General features: G+C 41.7%; 1 protein-coding gene and 1 long non-coding RNA gene across 4 annotated transcripts; one reads left to right on the forward strand and one right to left on the reverse strand.

Moving 5' to 3' along the window:
• Nucleotides 1-559: 559 nt before the first annotated feature.
• Nucleotides 560-14,932, reverse strand: LOC120698440 (cysteine-rich receptor-like protein kinase 10). Of its 3 annotated transcripts, none has more exons than XM_039982064.1 (7): nucleotides 14,073-14,932; nucleotides 8,031-8,165; nucleotides 4,208-4,341; nucleotides 3,768-3,978; nucleotides 3,432-3,669; nucleotides 3,185-3,335; nucleotides 560-1,141 (listed from the first exon to the last, which is right to left on the reverse strand). In XM_039982064.1, the coding sequence occupies exons 1-7, from the start codon at nucleotides 14,902-14,904 to the stop codon at nucleotides 803-805; spliced, it is 2,040 nt and encodes a 679-aa protein (XP_039837998.1). In that variant the 5' UTR covers nucleotides 14,905-14,932; the 3' UTR covers nucleotides 560-802. The 3 variants fall into 3 exon arrangements, with proteins under 3 accessions (XP_039837998.1, XP_039837992.1, XP_039837981.1); XM_039982058.1 differs by having other exon boundaries at nucleotides 3,432-3,663; nucleotides 4,208-4,350; XM_039982047.1 differs by having other exon boundaries at nucleotides 4,208-4,350.
• A 922-nt stretch (nucleotides 14,933-15,854) lies between these two features.
• Nucleotides 15,855-16,550, forward strand: LOC120698450. The gene is made up of 3 exons (XR_005684851.1): nucleotides 15,855-15,992; nucleotides 16,090-16,223; nucleotides 16,302-16,550. It is a non-coding gene; the product is annotated as an uncharacterized LOC120698450 (long non-coding RNA).
• The last annotated feature ends 4,801 nt before the right edge of the window (nucleotides 16,551-21,351 follow it).

Genomic DNA, 21,351 nt, shown 5'->3' on the forward strand with positions numbered 1-21,351 from the left:
TCATCAATTTTGTTGACATGACAAGAAGAGAGAATGATGGAGTTTCATGAGATGTGAGGAGAATTTCATCACCATAAAACTCATCTGACACAGTTACCTATTTCCCAGTTAAGATAACTGTGCCCATAAAACTCCCATTTAGACTGGCCTTAGTGGTTTTGGTCATGCTTCAGCATGAGCAAGTCGGGTGATTTCAATCACCATTATTTGTATTTTGTTTCCTTGCTTCTCTTCTAATAAAATTTTCACGGCAATGCTCTTGTCATCCATTCGAGAAAAAATGGTAAAAGCAAAAAAAATTTGATTCTACTTGATTTTGTTGTCTTGAGCCTGGTTTAGATCCCAAATTTTTTTGACAAAAATATCACATCGAATGTTTGGACACATGCATAGAGTATTAAATGTGGATAAAAGAAAAAAAAATTAATTACACAGTTCGCATGTAAATTGCGAAACGAATTTTTTGAGCCTAATTGCGTCATGATTTGACAATATGGTGCTATAGTAAACATCTACTAATGACGGATTAATTAGGCTTATTCAATTAGTCTCGCAGCAGTTTACAGGCAAAATCTGTAATTTGTCTTATTATTAGTCTATGTTTAATACTTCAAATGTGTGTCCGTATACTTCAAAAATTTTACACCAAAAGAACTAAATACACCCAAAACTCCTCTAATTATTAAAAAAAAGTTATTGACCTGAGAAGTGGTGTGCGTATCACAGCTTATAACAAATCAAAGATTATATTGTGGAGGTGAGCGGGAGAGGGAAAAAAGTTTCAAATCTCAACACTCAAGACTTATCTGGGCTCGAGTACGGTGATGGACACATCATTCTGCGACACCTTTTTTGCGGTACCGAAGGTAATCGAAGCTGTTGGATTTAGTTCTGAATTATCGTTTGAGCTCGCACCAGTCTCCTGGAACCAGATGCTAGGCCTGGACAATGAGGGGAGACAGACTGTGCTACTGCTAAGCATGAAGTTAACGGCTGACATCAACGGCCTATCTGTAGGCTTTTGCTGAACACACAAAAGCCCAATGTGGATGCACTTCAGCACCTTGTCAATGGGACAGGGGTTGCTCAATGATGGATCGATCAAGTCGATGGTTTTGTCCCTGATCCAGTGTTCCCATGTCTGCATCAAATAAGTAAATGTTTATTTTTTCCATTCCTTGTAAAAGAATGAATACAAGCATCCATAATATAACAGGGGATGGGGAAAAAGTCTAAATTACTCCCCTCAAATATAACCAAAGTCTGGATAACCCCCTAAAGTATTTTTTGATTCAGTTTACCCCCTAAACTATGCTATTTGGTTCAAATTACTCCTTAACACAATTTGTTTTTTTTTTGTTTCTCCACGCACAAGTGGAGTTTTAAGTTCAAATTTTGCAAGTTTATAGCAGACAACATAAGATATGTTTAAAAAATATATCATGAATTTTTTATCACTATTTTGATATGTTAAGATATTTAATAGTAAAATTTATCCTTAAGATGCAAAATTATATAAAAAATAATGATAAAAAGTTTGTCAAATATTTTTTAATATATATTATGATGTTCATTACCACCCTGTAAAGTGTGAAATTAAAATTCAACTGTGTATAGAGAAATAAAAATGACAAATTGCATTATGAGGTAAGTTGAACCAAATAACATAGTTTAGGGGGTAAATTGAACAATAATATAGTTTAGGAGGTTATCTGGACTTTTACTATACTTGAAGGGAGTAATTTGTGCTTTTCCTTTTTTTTCCATCTCCTGTTGCATATTCAGATACCCGTAGTGTTGTCCCCTCAAGGAATCCTCTCGAAAATTAAAAAGAGATAATGATTCCTCACAAAACTTTACAAAGGGAATGTAACGGAGGCAGAATCAAAACATAACAATAGAGATATATATAGGGCACTTGAGCGTCCTAACTCCAGCCCCCACTCGATTTAATGTCTCTGCTTTATGCCATGAGACTAGTGTTGGATGTGAGCTACTAGATTTGTGGGCTAAGGGATGAAAAATCTAGTTGAGGGATAACTTAAGTAGTGTTGGATAGTTTAAGTAGTTCACACTAGATCCACAGTTATCCAACATTAACACTTGAATTTCTAGTGTCTGTGCATTACACCATAAGACTAGTGTTTAGTAACACGTTTGTTTATGGCTGAGTTGCAGTTATGTTTTTGTTGTAATATAATTGCTATTGTTGCAAGTTAATTATAGACACTTCCTTTTTTTTGTTAGTATAGACGTTTAACTAAAATATAAAATGCTCAGGTATTGTACAGAGCCTCCCATCCCATAGATAAATTAAACTAGAACTATTGGTTACAACGAAATGAGCAATTGTGTGTATATCCAAGGTAAAGGGCAAGAGACTGTCAATTCATCCAATGAGTAAGCAGGACAGTGAAGTTCGTTACTATTAATAAATGATGAGCGAACCCTCGAAAACCGAATTGGGATTATCCACTTGAAAAGATTCAATGTGTTCATCATGGGAAATGAGATGTTTAGCATTTCCACCAAGTCTCTTATTCCTATTAAGCTCAGCCTTAGTAGAAGTGATGTGCTATGTGCTCATACATTAATTTCCTATTCAGGGACATAACCATGGCATTCTGAATATTCACCTTATAGAACATTGCTAAACGTCCACAATTATGATTGTAACTCCGATAAATCTGACAATCTTTAAAAATATGGCTAGAAGATCAGGCATTCAGTATTAGGAGAAGGACCATGTTGAAACTTGGGGTTGGGGGGGGGGAGTACCCAATGTTTCTACAATTTACCCGTCACATCGAATGTTTGTACACTATAATCAGGAGTATTAAATGTAGATTAATGATAAAATCCATCCATAACCCTTGGCTTAATACACGAGACGAATCTATTAAGCCTAATTAGGTTATGATTAGACAATGTCGCGCTACAGTAAATATGTGCTAATGATGGATTAATTAGGCATAATATATTCATCTCGCAAATTGCAGTCCATCTGTATAATTAGTTTTATAATTAAATTATATTTAGTCCTCCTAATTAGTATCTGAAAACTTGATGGAACACCTTGCTACAGTGTATTCCACCGAACTAAACAAGGCCTAAATGGTGCATCTTGCTAACCCCCGGAAGTGTTTGGTCCCCACTATAGCCAAAATAATACTTGCGTACTTACAAGGTTTATCAGATCACCATCTTTCTCGGAGTCATTGGAGCCAAAGTTTCTTCTCCCTGTTACGATCTCTAGGACCAGTACACCGAAGCTATACACGTCTGACTTGATCGAATACTGACCGCGCATAGCATACTCTGGTGACATATATCCACTGGAATAAGGACACACAGCGATCAGTAACTGTACGCTAACTCCGTATTCTATATATTAATAACGAAATACTTAGCATGCATGTATATGTACTTACTATGTTCCAGCAATACGGTGAGTGACAACCTGTGATTGATCCCTTCCAAATATCTTTGCTAACCCGAAGTCAGAAATCTTAGGATTATAAGCAGAGTCTAACAGAACATTGCTTGCTTTGAGGTCACGATGAACTATCTTGAGTTGAGAATCCTCATGAAGGTACTGTAAGCCTCTAGCGATTCCAAGTATAATATTGAATCTTTGTTCCCAACCCAGCTCCTTGGCTTTAGCTGCATCTACCACTCAAAAAAGAAACATCAATCATCACATAATACTTTAATAAATTTACCGCCACTATCGTTTGGAGAACAGCCAGCCAAGGAACAAATAGTACCGAAAAGAATTGTATCAAGGCTTCGATTGGGCATGTATTCATATGCAAGTATCTTCTCATTTTCTTCCAAGCAAACACCAACAAGCCTTACAAGATTCTTGTGGTTCAGTTTCGCGACCAAAAGGAGTTCAGTTTTCAGCTCTTCTATTCCTTGTCTAGAAGTCTGTGCGAGTCTCTTCACAGCTATTTCCTGACCTTGAGGTAGGTCTCCCTGCAAGTAGGCAAAAGAAAGTTATCGATAGAGGAAATCAAGGAAGATAAATACACATGCATATTTGTATTGTGTACTCCCTCCATCAAAATTACGTTTTACTTTTCTGGATGTATATATATTATTATGCATCTAGACATAGGGTATATCTAGCTTAGTGCATAATAAAGTCTATAATCGATTAAAGTCAACATGACTCATAATTCGGGCCGGAGGGAGTAGTTGATACCTTGTAAACAACACCGAAACCACCTTCACCGAGCCTTTTGTGTTCAGAGAAGTCGTCTGTAGCAAGTCGAAGTGTTGATAGATCAAGTAGGAGCGAGCCGATACTTTGAATCTCATCATCTGGACCAGTAGACACTGTTCGAACTTGGAAGAAAGAAATAAACAATGACTAATCATTTTACTAAATATTTTATAGACACTCATGGCTACTTCCTTGGGCTTTTAAAGAAATATTGTCCAATAAGGCTAGATGAATACTACTGGAAACCGTCTTTTCCCTGTGTGTGTCCAATTTCCTTGAGGGTTTTTTCAACTACACACAGGGAAATTGACATTTCCTTGTCGGTTTTGAAAGAACACACAGGGAAATAACCTAACCCACAGGAAAATTCACCTTTTCTTCGTCGGATACAAAAAAAACTTACGGTGAAATTTATGTACACACAGGAAAATTCAGATTTTCTTTGTTGGCTGCATAAAAAACTCACGGGGAAATTTATGTACACACAGGAAAATTCAAATTTTCCTTGTCGGTTGTGGACAAAGTTCCAGGGAAATTCATGAACTCACAGTAACACATGTATAGTCCGTCTTTCTTCTTTTAATCTTGGATTAAAACCTATATGTGGTATTTCTCCCTCATATGAACTCTAAATTTGATGGTTCTTTTTTCCTATTATTTTTCTAAGATCAGGTTTTTTCATTTAATGTTATTTATTTGTATAATTATTGCTGTTATTTTGGATTTTTACACATGGCTTATTTTCTTCCACCCAAGTAGAGAATAAAAAAATATGTTTTTGTATAATAATTAGTGATGTAACTTCATATTTTCTAATATAATAGTAAATGTAAGGTTGTGTCCAAATTTGGTTCATATGAGTTCAAAAAAATATTATGAGGTATTAAAATCTCAAAATTTGACTTTTATATGAAACTAAGTGAGTGATGTACCCATTTATGAACAAAGTATAGTCCTACTTTGTTATAATTCTTTGAAACTTAAATGTCAAGCTTATATATCCATGAAATGAGTCTATGTCAATTTACAGAATTCTCGGAGTTGTTTTTGGTATTATTATCATTATTCTATAATGAGGTTGTAAATAGAAGTTTTAATTGTTCCTAACAAACATTTGCACTGTTTATCGATTCTAGGATATGAGCTATATTGGAACAGACGTCCTTAAAATCTATTTTGTATAATTGTTTAAATACTATTTGAGGTATAAGTAGTTCAAATTGTAATTATTTTTAATAAACACACAGAAATTCATTTAAGCTACAGAAAATATTAAATAAGTCTCAAAGTTAATGAAACTTTTAAAAGACAGCTAATATAGTCTATTACATGTAAGAAATATATTGATATAGATAAGATAATTATTTTTGTATATTAATTCACAATGGTGCAATTAAATAAAAAATGAAAAAAAGAAAAAGAGGTCCATTTCAGCCCAAAGAGCCCAACTATTTTTTATCGTCCATCTCTAATCCAATGGTTCCAATCACGATTTCATAGTATAAAAGTAGCAGAAACCCTAGCCCTTTCCTCTCCAGACTCAGATATCCCTGCTGGGGAAATGGCCCAGCCCATATAGCAAAATGGGCTGATTGTAAGGGTCCAAGGGTCTAATTGTAAATTTTGTGTTATCCAAGGGGCCGGGAAAAATTATCACCTCCCCTCCTATATATATAGATGATCAAGGGGTCAAGGGGCGGGATCTCTCGGATGGAGCACTCCCCACACTTGCTCCCGTGTGATCTTCGGTGCCCTCTTCTCCTCTCTCTACTGCTTGGCGAAGTCTCTTCCCAACAGTTTGGCGTCCACCGGTTGATTTGTTCCACCACACCATCCAAGGGTCTTCATCAGGCATCAGCCTTCTTCATCCATGGGTCTTCGTCATCCATGAGTCTTCGTCAGGCATCAGCCGTCGTCATTCATGGATATTCGTCAGGCATCAACCTTCTTCAGCCATGGGGCTTCGTCATCCATGGGTCTTCGTCAGGCATCAGCCTTCGTCATCCATGGCTCTTCATCAGGCATCAACCTTCGTCATCCAACGGTCATTTACCACCCTTAGCTGTAACCGAGTCTATTGGCTCTATCTCTTGTGAAACTAGTCCTCTGTCCACGTTCCTTGCTTATGGGCGTTTTGGTTAGCCTACTGCTGCTGGTATACTATGTATTACTAGCAAAATATGTGCCCTCACGTTGCTACAGGAAGATCATATGCATATATCATTGTACTCGATCCAATTCAATTTGGGAGATATCTACAAGACCGGCTTGTCCATCGGTTAAGTGCCAATTCAATTTGGGATTTTTCTTGGATTCTGTTCGATCCAATTTTTAGGAGTGGCTGCAGTTGGAGTTCCATGGCCAGCGTGCTCTCGAGGCCTCCCATGCATGGGTTCCACAAGCAGCGACAGCAAGGAGATGAGAGGGGTGCACGTGCTCGTATTCTTTACGGTGTTTTGACTTGCTTGTGTAAATTTCTTTTAGACTTTGTGTAAATTGATGCTTAGCTGAGCTGTGACTGGCCAAACAAGTATGAATTGATTGCTTGTTATTCGCAAAAAAAAATGAATTGATTGCTTGTTACATGGTTAAATCTTTTGTACTTTCTGTGTATGCAAGCTTGTTCATGTTGTTCCTGCACCTGAGTACTTGACACCTCTTGAGGAGGGGTTTCACCTGATAGTGATGGCAGCGGAAAAGCTATATGCAGAACAGGTTTTTTTTTGGGTAGAAATGTATGTTCCTGGTTGTTGTGTTTTATATTAGAACCTCTGGAGTGCATGGGTTTTCAAACCGGGACATATCTAGTGCAAACCACAACTTCGTGAAAACTCATACAAATCATGGCAAAAAAAGTCGTCTAAATTCACCAAAAAAATCACACATGTAGATGATATGATGATATACAATCTTGTAAAATATCTTATCCAAACTCGACTTCTTTTGTGAGATATAAAAAAACAAATTTCAAGCCAGGAAGCTGTCCAAATGATTTGTTAGAAATTTGTTATTTTTATATCTCACAAACGAAGTCGAGTTTGGACAAGATATTTTACAAGGTTGTGTATCATCATATCATCTACATGTGTGATTTTTTTGGTGAATTTAGACGATTTTTTTGCTGAGATTTGCACAGATTTTCACGAAGTTGTGGTTTGCACTACATATGTCCCCTTTCAAACCGGCAATGATGCGTCCTCTAGAAGTGGGTGGTCGAACAACTATCTAAGCCCAAGACAAATATGCAGCAAGCCCTTCCTTCTCATCAGTTAATTATGGAATAATTCCTAGCCTTTTCAGGTGCAGGATTACGATCAGGCAGAGAAGAGCCTATGATCAGTAAGGGGATGTTTAGTTCCCTCCCCAAAAATTTTACACCCCCATCACATCAAAAAAAATATTGGTATTTAGAAGTATTAAATAAAATCTATTTACAAACTTTTTGCAGTTGTAAATCGCGAGACGAATCTAATGAGCCTACGTAATCTATAATTTACAATAGTGATGCTACAGTACTATTCGCTAATTATGGATTAATTAGACTCACTAGATTCATCTCGTGATTTACAACTCATCCGTACAAAAAGTTTTGTAAATAGATTTTATTTAATACTCCTAAATAGCAAGATTCTCTTTCAAAAAAAATTTAGGGGATAACACCCCCTAAGAATAACAAAAAAGAGAATCGGTGAAGTTAATGATAGAACTGAACTAAACAATACTTATATTGAATAGTAAAGCAAACTAGCCAAGTCCTGGTTGGTGATAAATTTAAAAATTGAAAATGGTTAAGGGGATTTACTTGGTTGTAATGCTTTTGCCGCCAGTCTCGTCCTCCATAAGGAAAACCATGCTACAATGGCAGTTAATACTACAGCAACAGAAACTGTAGGCACTGCAATAGCTAGAACAGTCCTTTTCTGAACTCTCGTTCCTTCTGCAAATAAAAATCAAATTATATACGCATATATGTGTTGGTTAAAAATTCACATAATTTCAGCAATTACATGATCTGGAAAACCTTTTTCTGTGAGGCAATGCACACTTGTCCCTACGAATATACTCGCACAATCCTATCCCTATAAGCACCTCCGAAAAACTAAGTGGGCAAATCCTTAATATTGAGGAAGTCACCACTGACACTTTGCTGTCAACGGGCCTACCATTGAAACAATAGTGCCGGTTAAATCCTAGAATAAATCCAAGATAATTCAAGCACCAGTACTGGGTTGAGGACTTGAACTCTAAGAAATCTTACCAGCTGAGCTACGTTTTGTTTGCATAATCCCATTTTTATAAAATAAAGAAAACTAAATTCACAAAATCTGATACAAAATAAAATCCTTAAATTTTGTACTCTATGTTCATCGTGCCTCCATTAATGTGGCACTCCAATATAAAAACTGATTATAAAATGATTCATATAGTTAGTTGCGATTTGCGAAATACATCCAACGGTAACTTCAGGTCTCGGAACATCTACTTTTCTTTGCTCTCTTTGCTCGGTTTGGCCACGACCGTACTGTCTTGAGGGAGACAACTTTGTAAGAATGACCAGGACGCCACATACGGGATGACCTACTTGTAGTATACGGAACACAAAGAGGAGCTTTGCCGTGCGTCGCCAAAGTACTTGGACACGGCAAAAGCTTGACTTTACCGTGTGTCTTACGGCTGCACACGGCAAAACGTGGTCTTCGCCGTGTGCTTTGGCCTCGGCACATGGCAAAGGATCTGCACGTGCGCGGCGCGTGCCACGGCCGTCAGGCCGAGCAAGGCCACCAACGGACGTTAAGATTTGTCGTGTGCCTCACGGAGGTTGAGTGACAACATAATTAATGGGACTAATAAGATTGTGAGATCATATTTGTAGGATTTTTAGGTCCCATGGATATAATCAAATTCACCGTCAAGACATCATGTCCAATGCACCGTTGAGACGCCAAGTCCAATCCACCGTCAAGATGACAAGTACAATCCGCCGTCGAGATGCTAAAGCATAATAATAATCCAGAGATAAAATATATTTCAAGTATCCAAATGATCGCAGCGACGAATTGGACGAAAGGATGCAGAGTTAGCTGCACCGGTTTAACCGAAGCCCAATCATCGGTTCATCCAATGGTAACAGGATAAACCGACGCTTTAGCATCAGTGCAAGTTTTGGTGCTAGATGAAATCAAGTCAAGACAGCCCTTAGGCACCGGTTTAACCGACGGGTCAAAGACAGGCATCGGTGCATTCAACGTACTATTGTCCAGAGACGATGTCAAGAGTGCAGCAGCCAAGCCTTCAACACTGGTTGAACCGATGACCATCGATGCATACCATCGGTGCAATGACGCCAGCAGAAATGGATCAAGTGCAACGGCCACAAGAACATCAAGTGACACTGGTTAAACCAACACCGTAGCATCGGTTTAACCGATTGTTGATAACTCAGCTGCAGAAGCGTCAGAGGAGCTAACGGATAGTTTTAGGTTGTGAGTGACCGGTTGAATCGACGCCCGACCATCGGTTCAACCGATGCTTGGCTGATTTCTGCTAGCCGTTGGAGCAACGGCTCCAAGACTTAGGGCTATATATACGCCTCACCCCGGCCATTTCAAGCTTGCTGGAGTTCCTAGAAGTCTTATACACATCCAAGAACACCTCCAAGTCATCCAAGAGTTTAGTGATCAAATATTTAGTCCTTCGCACACATTTGTGAGTGTTTGTGCTAGGTTAGCTCCTTAGAGAGTGTGAGAGCAAGGTGTTGTGCCTTATGAGCTGGTTCTAGAGTGAACCACAATTGTATTTCGGTGCGCCGGCCTCCTTGGAGTCTTGGTGGGTCGCTGGCACGTCTTCGACCCTCCGGCTTAGTATGAAGCGGCGTCGACGATATTGTGCGGGGGACGTGGAGACCCCCACCCTTTGTGGAGAAGCTCCTTAGTGGAAAGCAGGATCAAGGTGACCATGATTATGTTCACAGAAGAGATTTGATTGCCGGAAGCAATACTCGTCATGAGTGCTTCAACAACGTGGATGTAGGGGCGTCTTTGTGGCAATCCGAACCACGGGATAAATCCTCATGTCGAGAGTTTGATTCTTCTCATCCCTCCTATTTAAGCTTCCGCATTTCATATTGCAACTTGTGTGTTTTTACTTTTCTAGTGTAGTATCTTGCTAGGTTTGGTTATAGATTGCAAAACTCTTTTGGGATGAGGGTTTACACTAAGACGAACCGTAGTTGCACATCTAGATAGCTTGATTTAGTTTAAGTTTTGTGCAAACTAGTTGGAGCCATAGGTTAAGGATTTAAAGTTGCCTAATTCACCCCTCCCCCTCTTAGGCTAGAGCACCCGATCACTTTCAACTTTGCCATGTACCATGAACACGGCACACGGCAAAGTGGCCATTTCAGCCAATGCTGAAAGTTGCTTTGCCGTGTGCCAAAGTGCAAGACACGGCAAAGTGACCAGGGTTCGCCATGGGCTGCCTGCAAGACACACAACAACCTTTCAAACTTTGCCGTGTGCCTCCTGTCCGGCACATGGAAAAGGCGACAGTCGCGCCGTCTGGCCGCGCCGCCTCCGTCACCGCACTGTTTAAACGTTTGCCATGTGCCACCTGACAGGCACACGGCAAAGGCGCCGTCTTCCGCCGCCGTCTCCATCCCCGTGCCGTCTTCTTTTTTTTTGCCGTGTGCCGTCAATTGCACACGGCGAATATATTTGCCGTGTGCCCGATGAATGGCACACGGCAAACCTATCTTCGCCGTCACCCTGGCTGTCGTGCTGTCTTTGTCGGGTAAGGCCGACGGCAAAATCTTCGCCATTGGTTAGAGGGCCTTCACCGTGATAGTTAGGGTTTATTGATTGGAAGGATAGATTGCGTAGAACATTAGGATTGCTTGAGGTCCGAGTTATTACTTTCTATATAAAAGCTCATGAGAACCACTACCTCCACGGTCCCACGTTGCACCGCCTAGGGGGAAATTGAACTCTACCATAGAGATTGTGCACCCTTGTGTCATCAGCCTATTGATGGACCACCGTTTAGATTTTTTCTGATCATCTTCTGATCAAGGCTCTATTTTTTCAATCATAAGTTGGTTTGCCTCGCCTTGCTGATTCGTTTACGGCTCTAGGGTTTTTGAATGACTCAGGTCTACCTATCTAGCACTTCTTCCTCCGACGGCAATGTGGCCTGACCATCGTCCACACGTCTGCTCGTTCATCTTCAATACTAGATCTTCATCACCGGACTCGTGTGCATGACCATGAGCTATTGCACTACAATAACTCACATTTGTGGAACACCATCATCACTTGAGTCAGTAATCTCACCCTCACTCTTCTCGTCTTCATTACCATCCAGGCAAACATTTTGAGTTAGCTGCACCTGCCCGTCCTCATGACTGCCGCCGCCACCACACATTGGGGGGGGGCATTGAAGAGATAATTGGATCCGGGCTGTTGTGTTAGGATATAATTAGTAGGATTGATTGATTCGAAGGATATATTTGGTGGGATTATTTTCACCGATTGTAATCCCTTGATTGTCTAGGATTACTTTCGATACAAGCTACTGTAAGGAACATGGCCCCATTAGGCCATTGTTTATGATTTTGGTGATTGTGTGACAACATAATCAATGTGACTAACAAATTTGAGAGATCACATTTTGTAGAATTTTTAGGTTCCAAGGATGTAATGGAAGCCATTCAAATGATCAAATATGAAAAGAAATGAAGCAAAACAAGTACAAAATTGATAGATGCTTTGACAAATTAAATCGGTTAATTGATAGACTAAACTCGTCAATTGACAGAAACGGTTGCACCGGTTTAACCGATGACGCAGTACTGGCTCGTTAGCACCGGATAGATAGCCCGGCGCGACCGGTTGAACTGACGGTCATAAAATGAGGCATCGGTGCATTCATCCGGTCCAGAGAGCATGTCGTGAAGCATGAGAAGAAGACTTGAAGACCGGTTGAACCGACGGGGAAATAAAAATAGCATGGTCTATTGATAGACTAAATCTGTCAATTGACGGACTGAATCTGTCAATGCTTGCTGCATTGGTTTAACCGATGGAGGTATCGGTGCATTCGACTATGTATTGTCCAGAGAGCATGTCGGACAACAAATTGACCAAGTGTTCAGCACCGATTAAACCGACACCCGTCAGTGCAATGCATCGGTGCATCCACGTCAGCAGCAGAGCGATTCAGAAAGGCCAACGGCTAGTTTCAGCCTATGAGTGTCCGGTTGAACCGACGCCTTACCATCGGATGAACCGATGCCTATGCAGAAAAATGCCCAACGGCTACAAACGTACGACTACTTCATGTTTGTGGGCTATATATATTGCATCCCCCGGCCATTTTGGATTTGCTAGAGTTCCTAGAAGTCACACCCATACCCAAGAGCACCTCCAAGCCATCCAAGAGCTTAGTGATCAAATCTTTAGTCCTTAGCACACCTTTTGAGAGTGTTAGTGCTAGATTAGCTCTTAAGTGAGTGAGAGAGCAAGATGTTGCTGCCTTGTGCGTGGTTCTATAGTGAACCAACATTGTATCTCGGTGCACCGGCCCCTTGGAGCATTGGTGGCTCACTGGCAAGTCAACGACCCTCCGGCTTGGTGTGGAGCGGCATCGACAACTTTGTGCGGGGGACGTGGAGACTCGCATCCTTCGTGGGCAAACTCCTTAGTGGAAAGCGGGATCAAGGTGACCCTGGTTGTGTCCACGGAAGAGACTTGATTGCCGGGAAGCAATACTCTTCGTGAGTGCTTCAACAACGTGGATGTAGGTGTGCCTTTGTGGCTAACCGAACCACGGGATAAATCCTCGTGTCGAGAATTTGCTTCCTCTCATCCCCTCTTTACGTTTCCGCATTCATATTGCAACTTGTGTGCCTTTACTTTCATAGAGTAGTTTTTTTATAGGATTAGCTATAGGTTGCTAAATTTTTTTTGGGATGAGGATTTTACACTAGTTGAACCATAGTTGCACATCTAGTTAGCATGCAATAGTTTAATTTGTTGTGCAAATTAGTTAAGAGCCATAGGTTAAAGTTTTAAGTTGACTAATTCACTCCCTCCTCCTCTTAGGCTATAAGCACTCGATCACTTTCAGCTACCATGTATATTACATAAACAGTGCATGAGGCTCAATACAGATCATTCAATATTAGGAAAGAATTAGTAGGATTGATTGATTCGAAGTCTATATTTGGCGGGATTATTTTCACTGATTGTAATCCCTTGATTGTCTAGGATTACTTTGGATACAAGCTACCATGTATATTATATAAACAGTACATGAGGCTCAATACAGATCATTCAATATTTGAACTATCTAATTTCTCACACTACTGTTAATTAGGCAACAGCCAGGCTAATACTTCCTCCTGTATGACAAATATGATCCATATATACTTTAATTTCCTACTTTTTGCCATGAACACATAAAAATAAGTTAGGCTCATAATGTAAGATTTAGGTCACCATATACATCAGCATAAATACTTTTATACTATATTTAGTTTTATTTTTTAATAAAATAATTAATAGAAATTGCTAGCTAATAATTAATAGAAATTGCTAGTTAAAGTGTCACATCAAAGTTAATGTGCTTCAAAATTTTATATTTACATGTTGATCATTAATCTTTTTCAAACTATCGATATTTCCTTAATAAATAAATAAATAAATTGTTAAATATTTCTGCTCCAGAACGACTTGACAGTTCTATTATAATTTTAATTTTATTTATCAGTACAAAACTATAGAAAAGCAATAATGGTAAAGTCAGAAACATCTTCTAATATAAGAAAGGAGGTATTATCCAACTTTACCTCCGCCAGTCGCTGTGGAAGCTGGTGCAGGCGCTGGCCCTAGCGGCCCGGGCAGTTGCAACAGCGGGCTGCCATAGAAGAAAGGGTACGTCTCATATCGGAAGTTGCACCGCACCCCCACAACTCGTCCGCCGTGCTTTCCTGCGAAGTAAGTTGCAGTGAACCTCCCAATTATGTCCCGGAGACAGCTCCGGCACTCGTCCGCTGTCATGTCCGGCGTACACTGTGCTAACGAATAAATCTTGGGATAACTCTGATCGAACGCCTCCACCCCCGTGCCGAATCGCCTGATTGGGTCCGCCGCTGCGTACTCTACGGTGGCGTTGACGAGTTTGGCGGTGGCCGCCTCGAAAGCTGGTGACTCCGCCGCAGTGACGTTGTCAAAGCTCCAAGCGATATACATGCCTTTGTTGTAGGGATGGCTGATAGGGAAGCCCTTGTCAGAGAACCGGAGGATGCATGGATTGTCGTACATGGTCACGCCCTTATTGAGCGGGCACAGTTGCTCGGCGCTCTGAATAGCTGCGGCGACGCAGGTGGCGCAGCTGGAGGCGTTTGTATCGCCACGGCAGAGAGCAAGGGCGTAGATGACATCCGGGCTGGTGCCCGATGAGCCAGAGGCGAAGAGGGATGGGGAGGAGGCCGCGTATTGCGGTAGGGAGGTGGCTAGGTATTCTATGTTTGCTTTATACTTGCTGTTTACAGTGTAGTTGCCGCTGTTGGTATTGCACAGCTGCCATGGCATCGGCTGGGCCTCGGCAGTGGTGACGAGCGCCGAGAAGATAAAGAAGGCCAAGGCGGCGATGGCATGGTAGTAGTCGGCCATAGACATGGTGGTTGCTGGTGGTGAGGAGAGAGGAGTGGACGAGGGGGTACCTCCCCAGCGGGATTATTTTAGGGGCTGAATGGCCGGTTGACTTGGAGTTGGAGTCTACGACGGTGACCGATCAAATAATTTAGGCTACTAAGTCTCTAGCACTACGCGAGACTGGTACTTTGCCGTGTGCCCAGAGCACACGGCAAAGCCTTGGGCACGGCAAAGATGCCGTCTCCGGTAGTGCAGCCTCATGGTGGCCACAGATAGTGGAAAGGTACTCATGTGGTCAAGTGATGAGTTAGCTGTGGAGAAATTTAATTGCTTTCCAGCTGTTCGTTGCACAGCGAATTATATCGACCAACTAGAAACCTTGACATCAAGTTGAATCTATATATACCTATTTCTAAAGCGAGTAAGATTTCCATCTAAATTTTAGGTTTGGTCTGTTTAATTTGGCCCGCTTGTGTCATTGACAGGTAGGTCTTAGTCCATCTTTTATACGAATCGGATTAGCCCTTCGTTCGCACTTCCATCAACCTGGCAAAAAAAAATCGCAGTCTGTCCGATTCCTTCGTATCACCGTAAAACACTAAAACTCCGATCCTCGCGCGCCGCACGATTTCTTTCGTTGGCACTAGGGATGCAAGTGGTACTCATAGGTGGTTTTGAGTTTGTCATTTTAATTCATTTTCTCTTTCAAACTAATTACGTAGCGTGCCATTTTAATTTATTTTTATTAATTTTTGAATCGACCTAATGATCCAAAAAAGATGGGACTTGCATCCCTGGTTGGCACCCAAGGCAGCCGTCGCCTCGCGCATCCCCCGACCCCACCTCGCCGGTGCGATGTTGCTGCGTGTGAGCAACCGAAGGCGGCGGCGCGCGACCCCACCTCGCTGGCCGGTGCGACGTTGCTACTACGGAGCGCCCCGTGGACAGCTTCGTGAGGCACCTTCCTCCCCGCAGCGCCCACCTGCTCGTCGGGGCAGCCCATCTACGCAACTACACTCCGGGATCCCTGGCCGCAAGTCGTGATCCCGCTCGGCCGGCGTCGAACTTTGACTTTGGCAGCCCCGCCCCCGATCCACGATCGGCCTCGCGAGGTATCCGCTAATGGCCGTCGTTACTCGTTAGGATCTAATTAGTGGTGTGCATTGGGTGGCACATGTCCTGATTTCGTGACTGCATTTGTGTTTAAAGTCTGGAATCTGCATTCTGTTGTTGATCCGGGGTCGAGCGCAGTTCGTCACCGATCCGAACTTGGAAGATGGATTCTGGTGGTACGAAACGCGGTAGACCTCCGCTTGGTGATCTGTCCAACGTAATCGCCTAAGGTGAGTTCTGCTGTTGCTCCATCTCGCTTCACTGTAAATCTGCGTTGTTTATTACTTAATCGCCGTTCGGATCGGCAGATAGCAAACGGTGGTGCAAATGAGGTTAAGAGAAGAACGAAACGCCGGAAGCTTGCCAGAGGAAGAAAGCATCGTCACCAAACAAAGAAAACATCAGGGTACATGGATCGGGGTATCCGGATTTCACCATCGTTAGGTATATCTCTACTATTTCTAAGATAGAATAGCTATTTTCGTCCTCGAACTATTGGTCAAGGCTCAGTTTCATTCTTGAACTATTAAAATGACCAATTTAGTCCTTAAACATTCTCAAACAGACCAAATTTATTCTTTTGTTGACATGTCTCGCCACGTTGGCATGCCATATCAGCTTGTAGTCAGCTAGGCTTGTAAAATATCATTTCTGTCTCCCTATATGATTTTTTTTTGACGCGAACTGCAGCAGGCCCATTGGGGCCAGCCTGAACATCAAATAAGCAGGGGAAAACGTTTACAGAGTTAATACAACAGAGAAACAAAGGGGGCAGGGGGAGAGAAGCCTGAACGGGAAAAAATAGATATGATATATATATCACCGTGGTACGCCTCTGCACCTCCACGATATACAATCAAATTCTATTAAAAACAAAAATATAACTTATTAGATTGAGTATAACTTGAATTCACCTCCAACTTTTAGCTCATCCACCCTCTAATATAAGTCCTCAGCCACCATGGAGAGGGAGAAATGAGATACAACATACTGCTATTTTAGCCTAATATGACAAACAAGAGAGGGTAAAAGGATTATTTCAAGCAACTTTAGGAATACTAGCTGGCTAGGCGCCTCGTCAATGCGCAACGTAGCGAGACATGTCTGCGGAAAGGATGAAATTGACCAGTTTGAGAAAGTTGAAGGACTAGATCGACTGTTTTAATAGTTAAGGGACGAAACTTAGCCTTAACCGATAGTTTGAGGATAAAAATGGATCCGCCTATTTCTAAAGCAAGCAGTGTTTCCTTGATCCGGAATCCCAATTCGAATCTGGACAAATAATTCGAAATGCTCTATCTCTACTATTTTGAAAGCAAGCAATGTTTCCTTTGTCCATCATTCGGAATCCTAATCGGAATCTGGACAAATCAATCAAAATTCTAATCGAAAACCAGACAAATCAATCAGAATCCCAATAGAAATACGAACAAGAAATATTTCGTACAATCACAGCACGGCCTGTACATGAAGTGAACGAACATAATGTTGTTGTGGTATTACGTGAGTCTATTATATTATCTGTGGCAACGCACGGATACTGTGCTAGTATCAACAAAGAGAACTAGCTCCCTCTCTACTTTCCTCATTTACGGACATGAAGTGCTTTCGCCGGGACATCTTTTCCACACACGACAGCGATCTAGATCATCAATTTCGCCGGGATATCTTTTCCACACACGACAGCGATCTAGATCATCAATTAGACACCGCGCCCAATAATCGCTACTCGTTTATTGCTGTATCTCTCATTCATGCATGGTGAGTTGGTGACGGGTACCAACAAGGGATGTCCAATTACTATGTTCCCACTCGGAAGATATGCCTTATGGATTATGGAAGAGGACTCCTAAGCTTTTTTTTTTGTGACGAGACTCCTAAGCTTTGGAAGCATGTTGACGCTGATTCGCGGCGCCTCAGACACTTGAGCACCTTGTGTGCAGTCACCGGTCAGAGATCCCCATAAGGCCTCGTTCGTTCGCTCAGGAACGGTTCCTGACCCTGAACCGTTCCAGGCCTGGATCCAGTGAAACCGGGTGGTTCACTCATTCCTGGTCATCCTGGGCAGGATGAATTCCAAGTAGTAAAAAGTGATGTTCGGCTGATTATGGACAGGATCAATTCCGGGACTCTAAACCGTTCAGCAGGACCATGTTTTCATCCATGGTACCAAACAAAGCTAAGCATAAATTGCTGAAGATCTTGACTAGTTTGCGAAGCATCATGACAGTCAAAAACTTGAACATTACAATAGTTTGCCGAGCAAGACTCTAAACCCTCAAACAAGTTTTTCACCATCTGGCCTGCCAATGTGCTTCCAACCGAGCTCCAGCTCAAGCTTGTGCAGTGCAGGATCTAAACAAAGGACAACAAAAGCAGTCAAATACCCATTATATAAAGAATATAAGATAAACACATTTCATGTAACAAGAGCAACTGGCAGGATGCTAGTAACAACAAAAGGAATACAGGGACAGGCCAATGCATCTAACTGAAAATATCACAATGAACAATATTTTCTTATTGTTCAAAACATACATTATTAGCTTAAAGGACGCTCTCAAATTAAATGATCCGGCCATGTACTAATTTCATTTGTCGTCTGAGAATCTAGCTAGGAATGAAGCCAAAGTATTTATGCAGCTTTTCTAGAGGTACGGTTGTTGCAGGTGGTTTCTTGCAGCAATCTCTAGGCATCATATATATTAGCAAGGAGAGCTATATATATATATATATATATATATATATATATATATATATATATATATATATATATATATATATATATATATATATAGAAAATTTCCTGATGACTCCACACATACTTTCCAGAGAAAAGGAAATTGAGTCATGTGAAAAGGGTAGTCAGTTCAGTAATACGGCTCGCACTTGAGCCAGAAGAAAAGACAGGGACAGACTGTGAGCATCAGAGCACCCGGCAGCCACAGCCCTCTGAATTTTAGCCACATAAGTTTAGACATACTAGAACATTGCGCGGCGTTGCCGCGCAGAAATATGTCCTCCAGTTCAGTTTTATTTTAAAAAATTGAACTGCAAAAAGTCCAGAGGGATTTTCGTAAAATTGGTAGACTGCGTGGGTTATTTGGTAAATTTGGCGTCGACGGAGTACCGGTCGATTACTGAAAAGTTCAAGGGGTTTTTCATAAAATTGATGAACTTCAGAATCATTTTAACAAAATCCAGGGTTTTTTTTTACAAAATTCACGGAGTACGGCACGATTACTAAAAGTTCAGGGATTTTTTCGTAAAGTAAGGCTCCACGAAGTCCGAGGGGTTTTCCATTAAATTGATGGACTCCGTGTTCATTTTAACAAAGCTCGGGATTTTTTTTTGCAAAATTTACGTCTCTATCTATTCCTGACCGTCAGATCACGATCCGACGGCCGATGTTTTCCGGCCTACGTGGCCCATCTCCCTGGCCAGGACCGCGATGCGGTTCCAGTAAAGAAAGATACTACAAGTAGTTCAGACTTCAAGCAACAATTCCAGGACCAGGGCATTAATGAAATTGAAAAGTTGAACTGAACCGAAGCTCTCAAAACAAATGCGGATAAGCTACTGCATTAACAGAAGATGTCAAATTGTTGTTATTGATGCCAAATAAACTACTACTACTACTGCTACTACTATTGCTACTACTGCTGCTACTACTACTGCTGATTGTTGTTATTGATGCCAAATAAGCTACTACTATTGCTACTACTACTACTGCTACTGCTGCTGCTGCTACTGCTGCTGCTGCTACTGCTGCTACTGCTGCTGCTGCTACTACTACTGCTGCTACTACTGCTCCTGCTACTACTGCTACTGCTGCTACTGCTGCTGCTACTGCTGCTACTACAACTGCTGCTACTGCTACTGCTGCTACTGCTACTACTGCTCCTGCTACTGCTCCTGCTACTACTACTACTGCTACTGCTACTACTGCTGCTCCTGCTACTGCTACTACTGCTCCTACTGCTACTGCTGCTGCTGCTGCTACTGCTACTACTGCTACTGCTACTACTAGTGCTACTCCTACTACTGCTGTTACTGCTACTGCTACTACTGCTGCTGCTGCTGCTACTGCTGCTGCTGCTATTGCTCCTGCTGCTACTGCTACTGCTACTCCTACTGCTGCTGCTATTGCTGCTACAGCTGCTACTCCTACTGCTGCTACTGCTACTACTACTGCTGCTACTATTACTACTACTGCTGCTGCTGCTACTATTACTACTACTGCTGCTGCTGCTACTATTACTACTACTGCTGCTGCTGCTACTGCTGCTACTGCTGCTCCTGCTGCTGCTACTGCTCCTGCTGCTGCTCCTACTACTAATATTCCTACTACTACTGCTCCTACTACTGCTCCTACTAATATTCCTACTACTACTGCTCCTACTCCTACTCCTACTAGTCCTACTCCTATTACTCCTACTGCTACTACTACTAATACTCCTACTACTACTACTCCTACTCCTACTCCTACTCCTCCTACTGCTGCTCCTCCTCCTCCTCCTACTCCTACTACTACTCGTACTACTACTACTCCTACTCCTACTCTACTCCTGCTCCTACTGCTGCTCCTCCTGCTCCTGCTGCTGCTCCTCTTCCACCACCACCACCACCACACTACTACTACTGCCATCGAAGGGCTAAAAATTAGAGTCAGAAGAATGAATTCAATTATTGGCTTTTGGTCCCAGGTACTCAAAGTCTAAAGTAACTCACCCTTCATATATTATGCAGAAAAGCACAAAACAAGACCCATGACGGTAGATTCCTCTCATCACAACAAAACAAGACACTGGATAGCGATATGTATAGATGCACAATGCACAATGTGCTACCACTATGCAATGCCTCAGTGTATCTATTCCTAGGCATCATCAGCATAGAGAAAAACTATGACCCTCCTTCTATGCTGCTTTCTTGTTCTGCATTCACCATCTTCAGACGTCAGTGCTGAAGTTACAGATATATCAAGCACAAGTCCAATGAAGAAGCCATTCGATATCTATGCGTTAGGGGCTTAGGGCAGCAAATGCAGGAGTTGCCTAACATGCAGAAACTGCTTTTGATAGGAGGATAACTAGATAACATGCATTTCTGCTGAAGAACATTTGCAAGCGAGTGAGGCATAGTCAAACTGAATGGACGTATGAATTTGTCCAGGAACTGCTGATATTGCTATGCGTCTGGGCCCAGCAAACAGCGTGTTTCCACCATTTTGACAGCTAGACCTCCTTATTGACCCTATACGACAGTTCTTGCAGATTTCTCCATTGTGACCCATGAGGGGATTTATGTTTCCCATTTTGATTATGGAATTCACGTAGTGTTCAAAGAATAGTGGCT

The sequence above is a fragment of the Panicum virgatum genome, chromosome 1K, assembly GCF_016808335.1.
Source record: "Panicum virgatum strain AP13 chromosome 1K, P.virgatum_v5, whole genome shotgun sequence".
Taxonomy (NCBI): Eukaryota; Viridiplantae; Streptophyta; class Magnoliopsida; order Poales; family Poaceae; genus Panicum; species Panicum virgatum.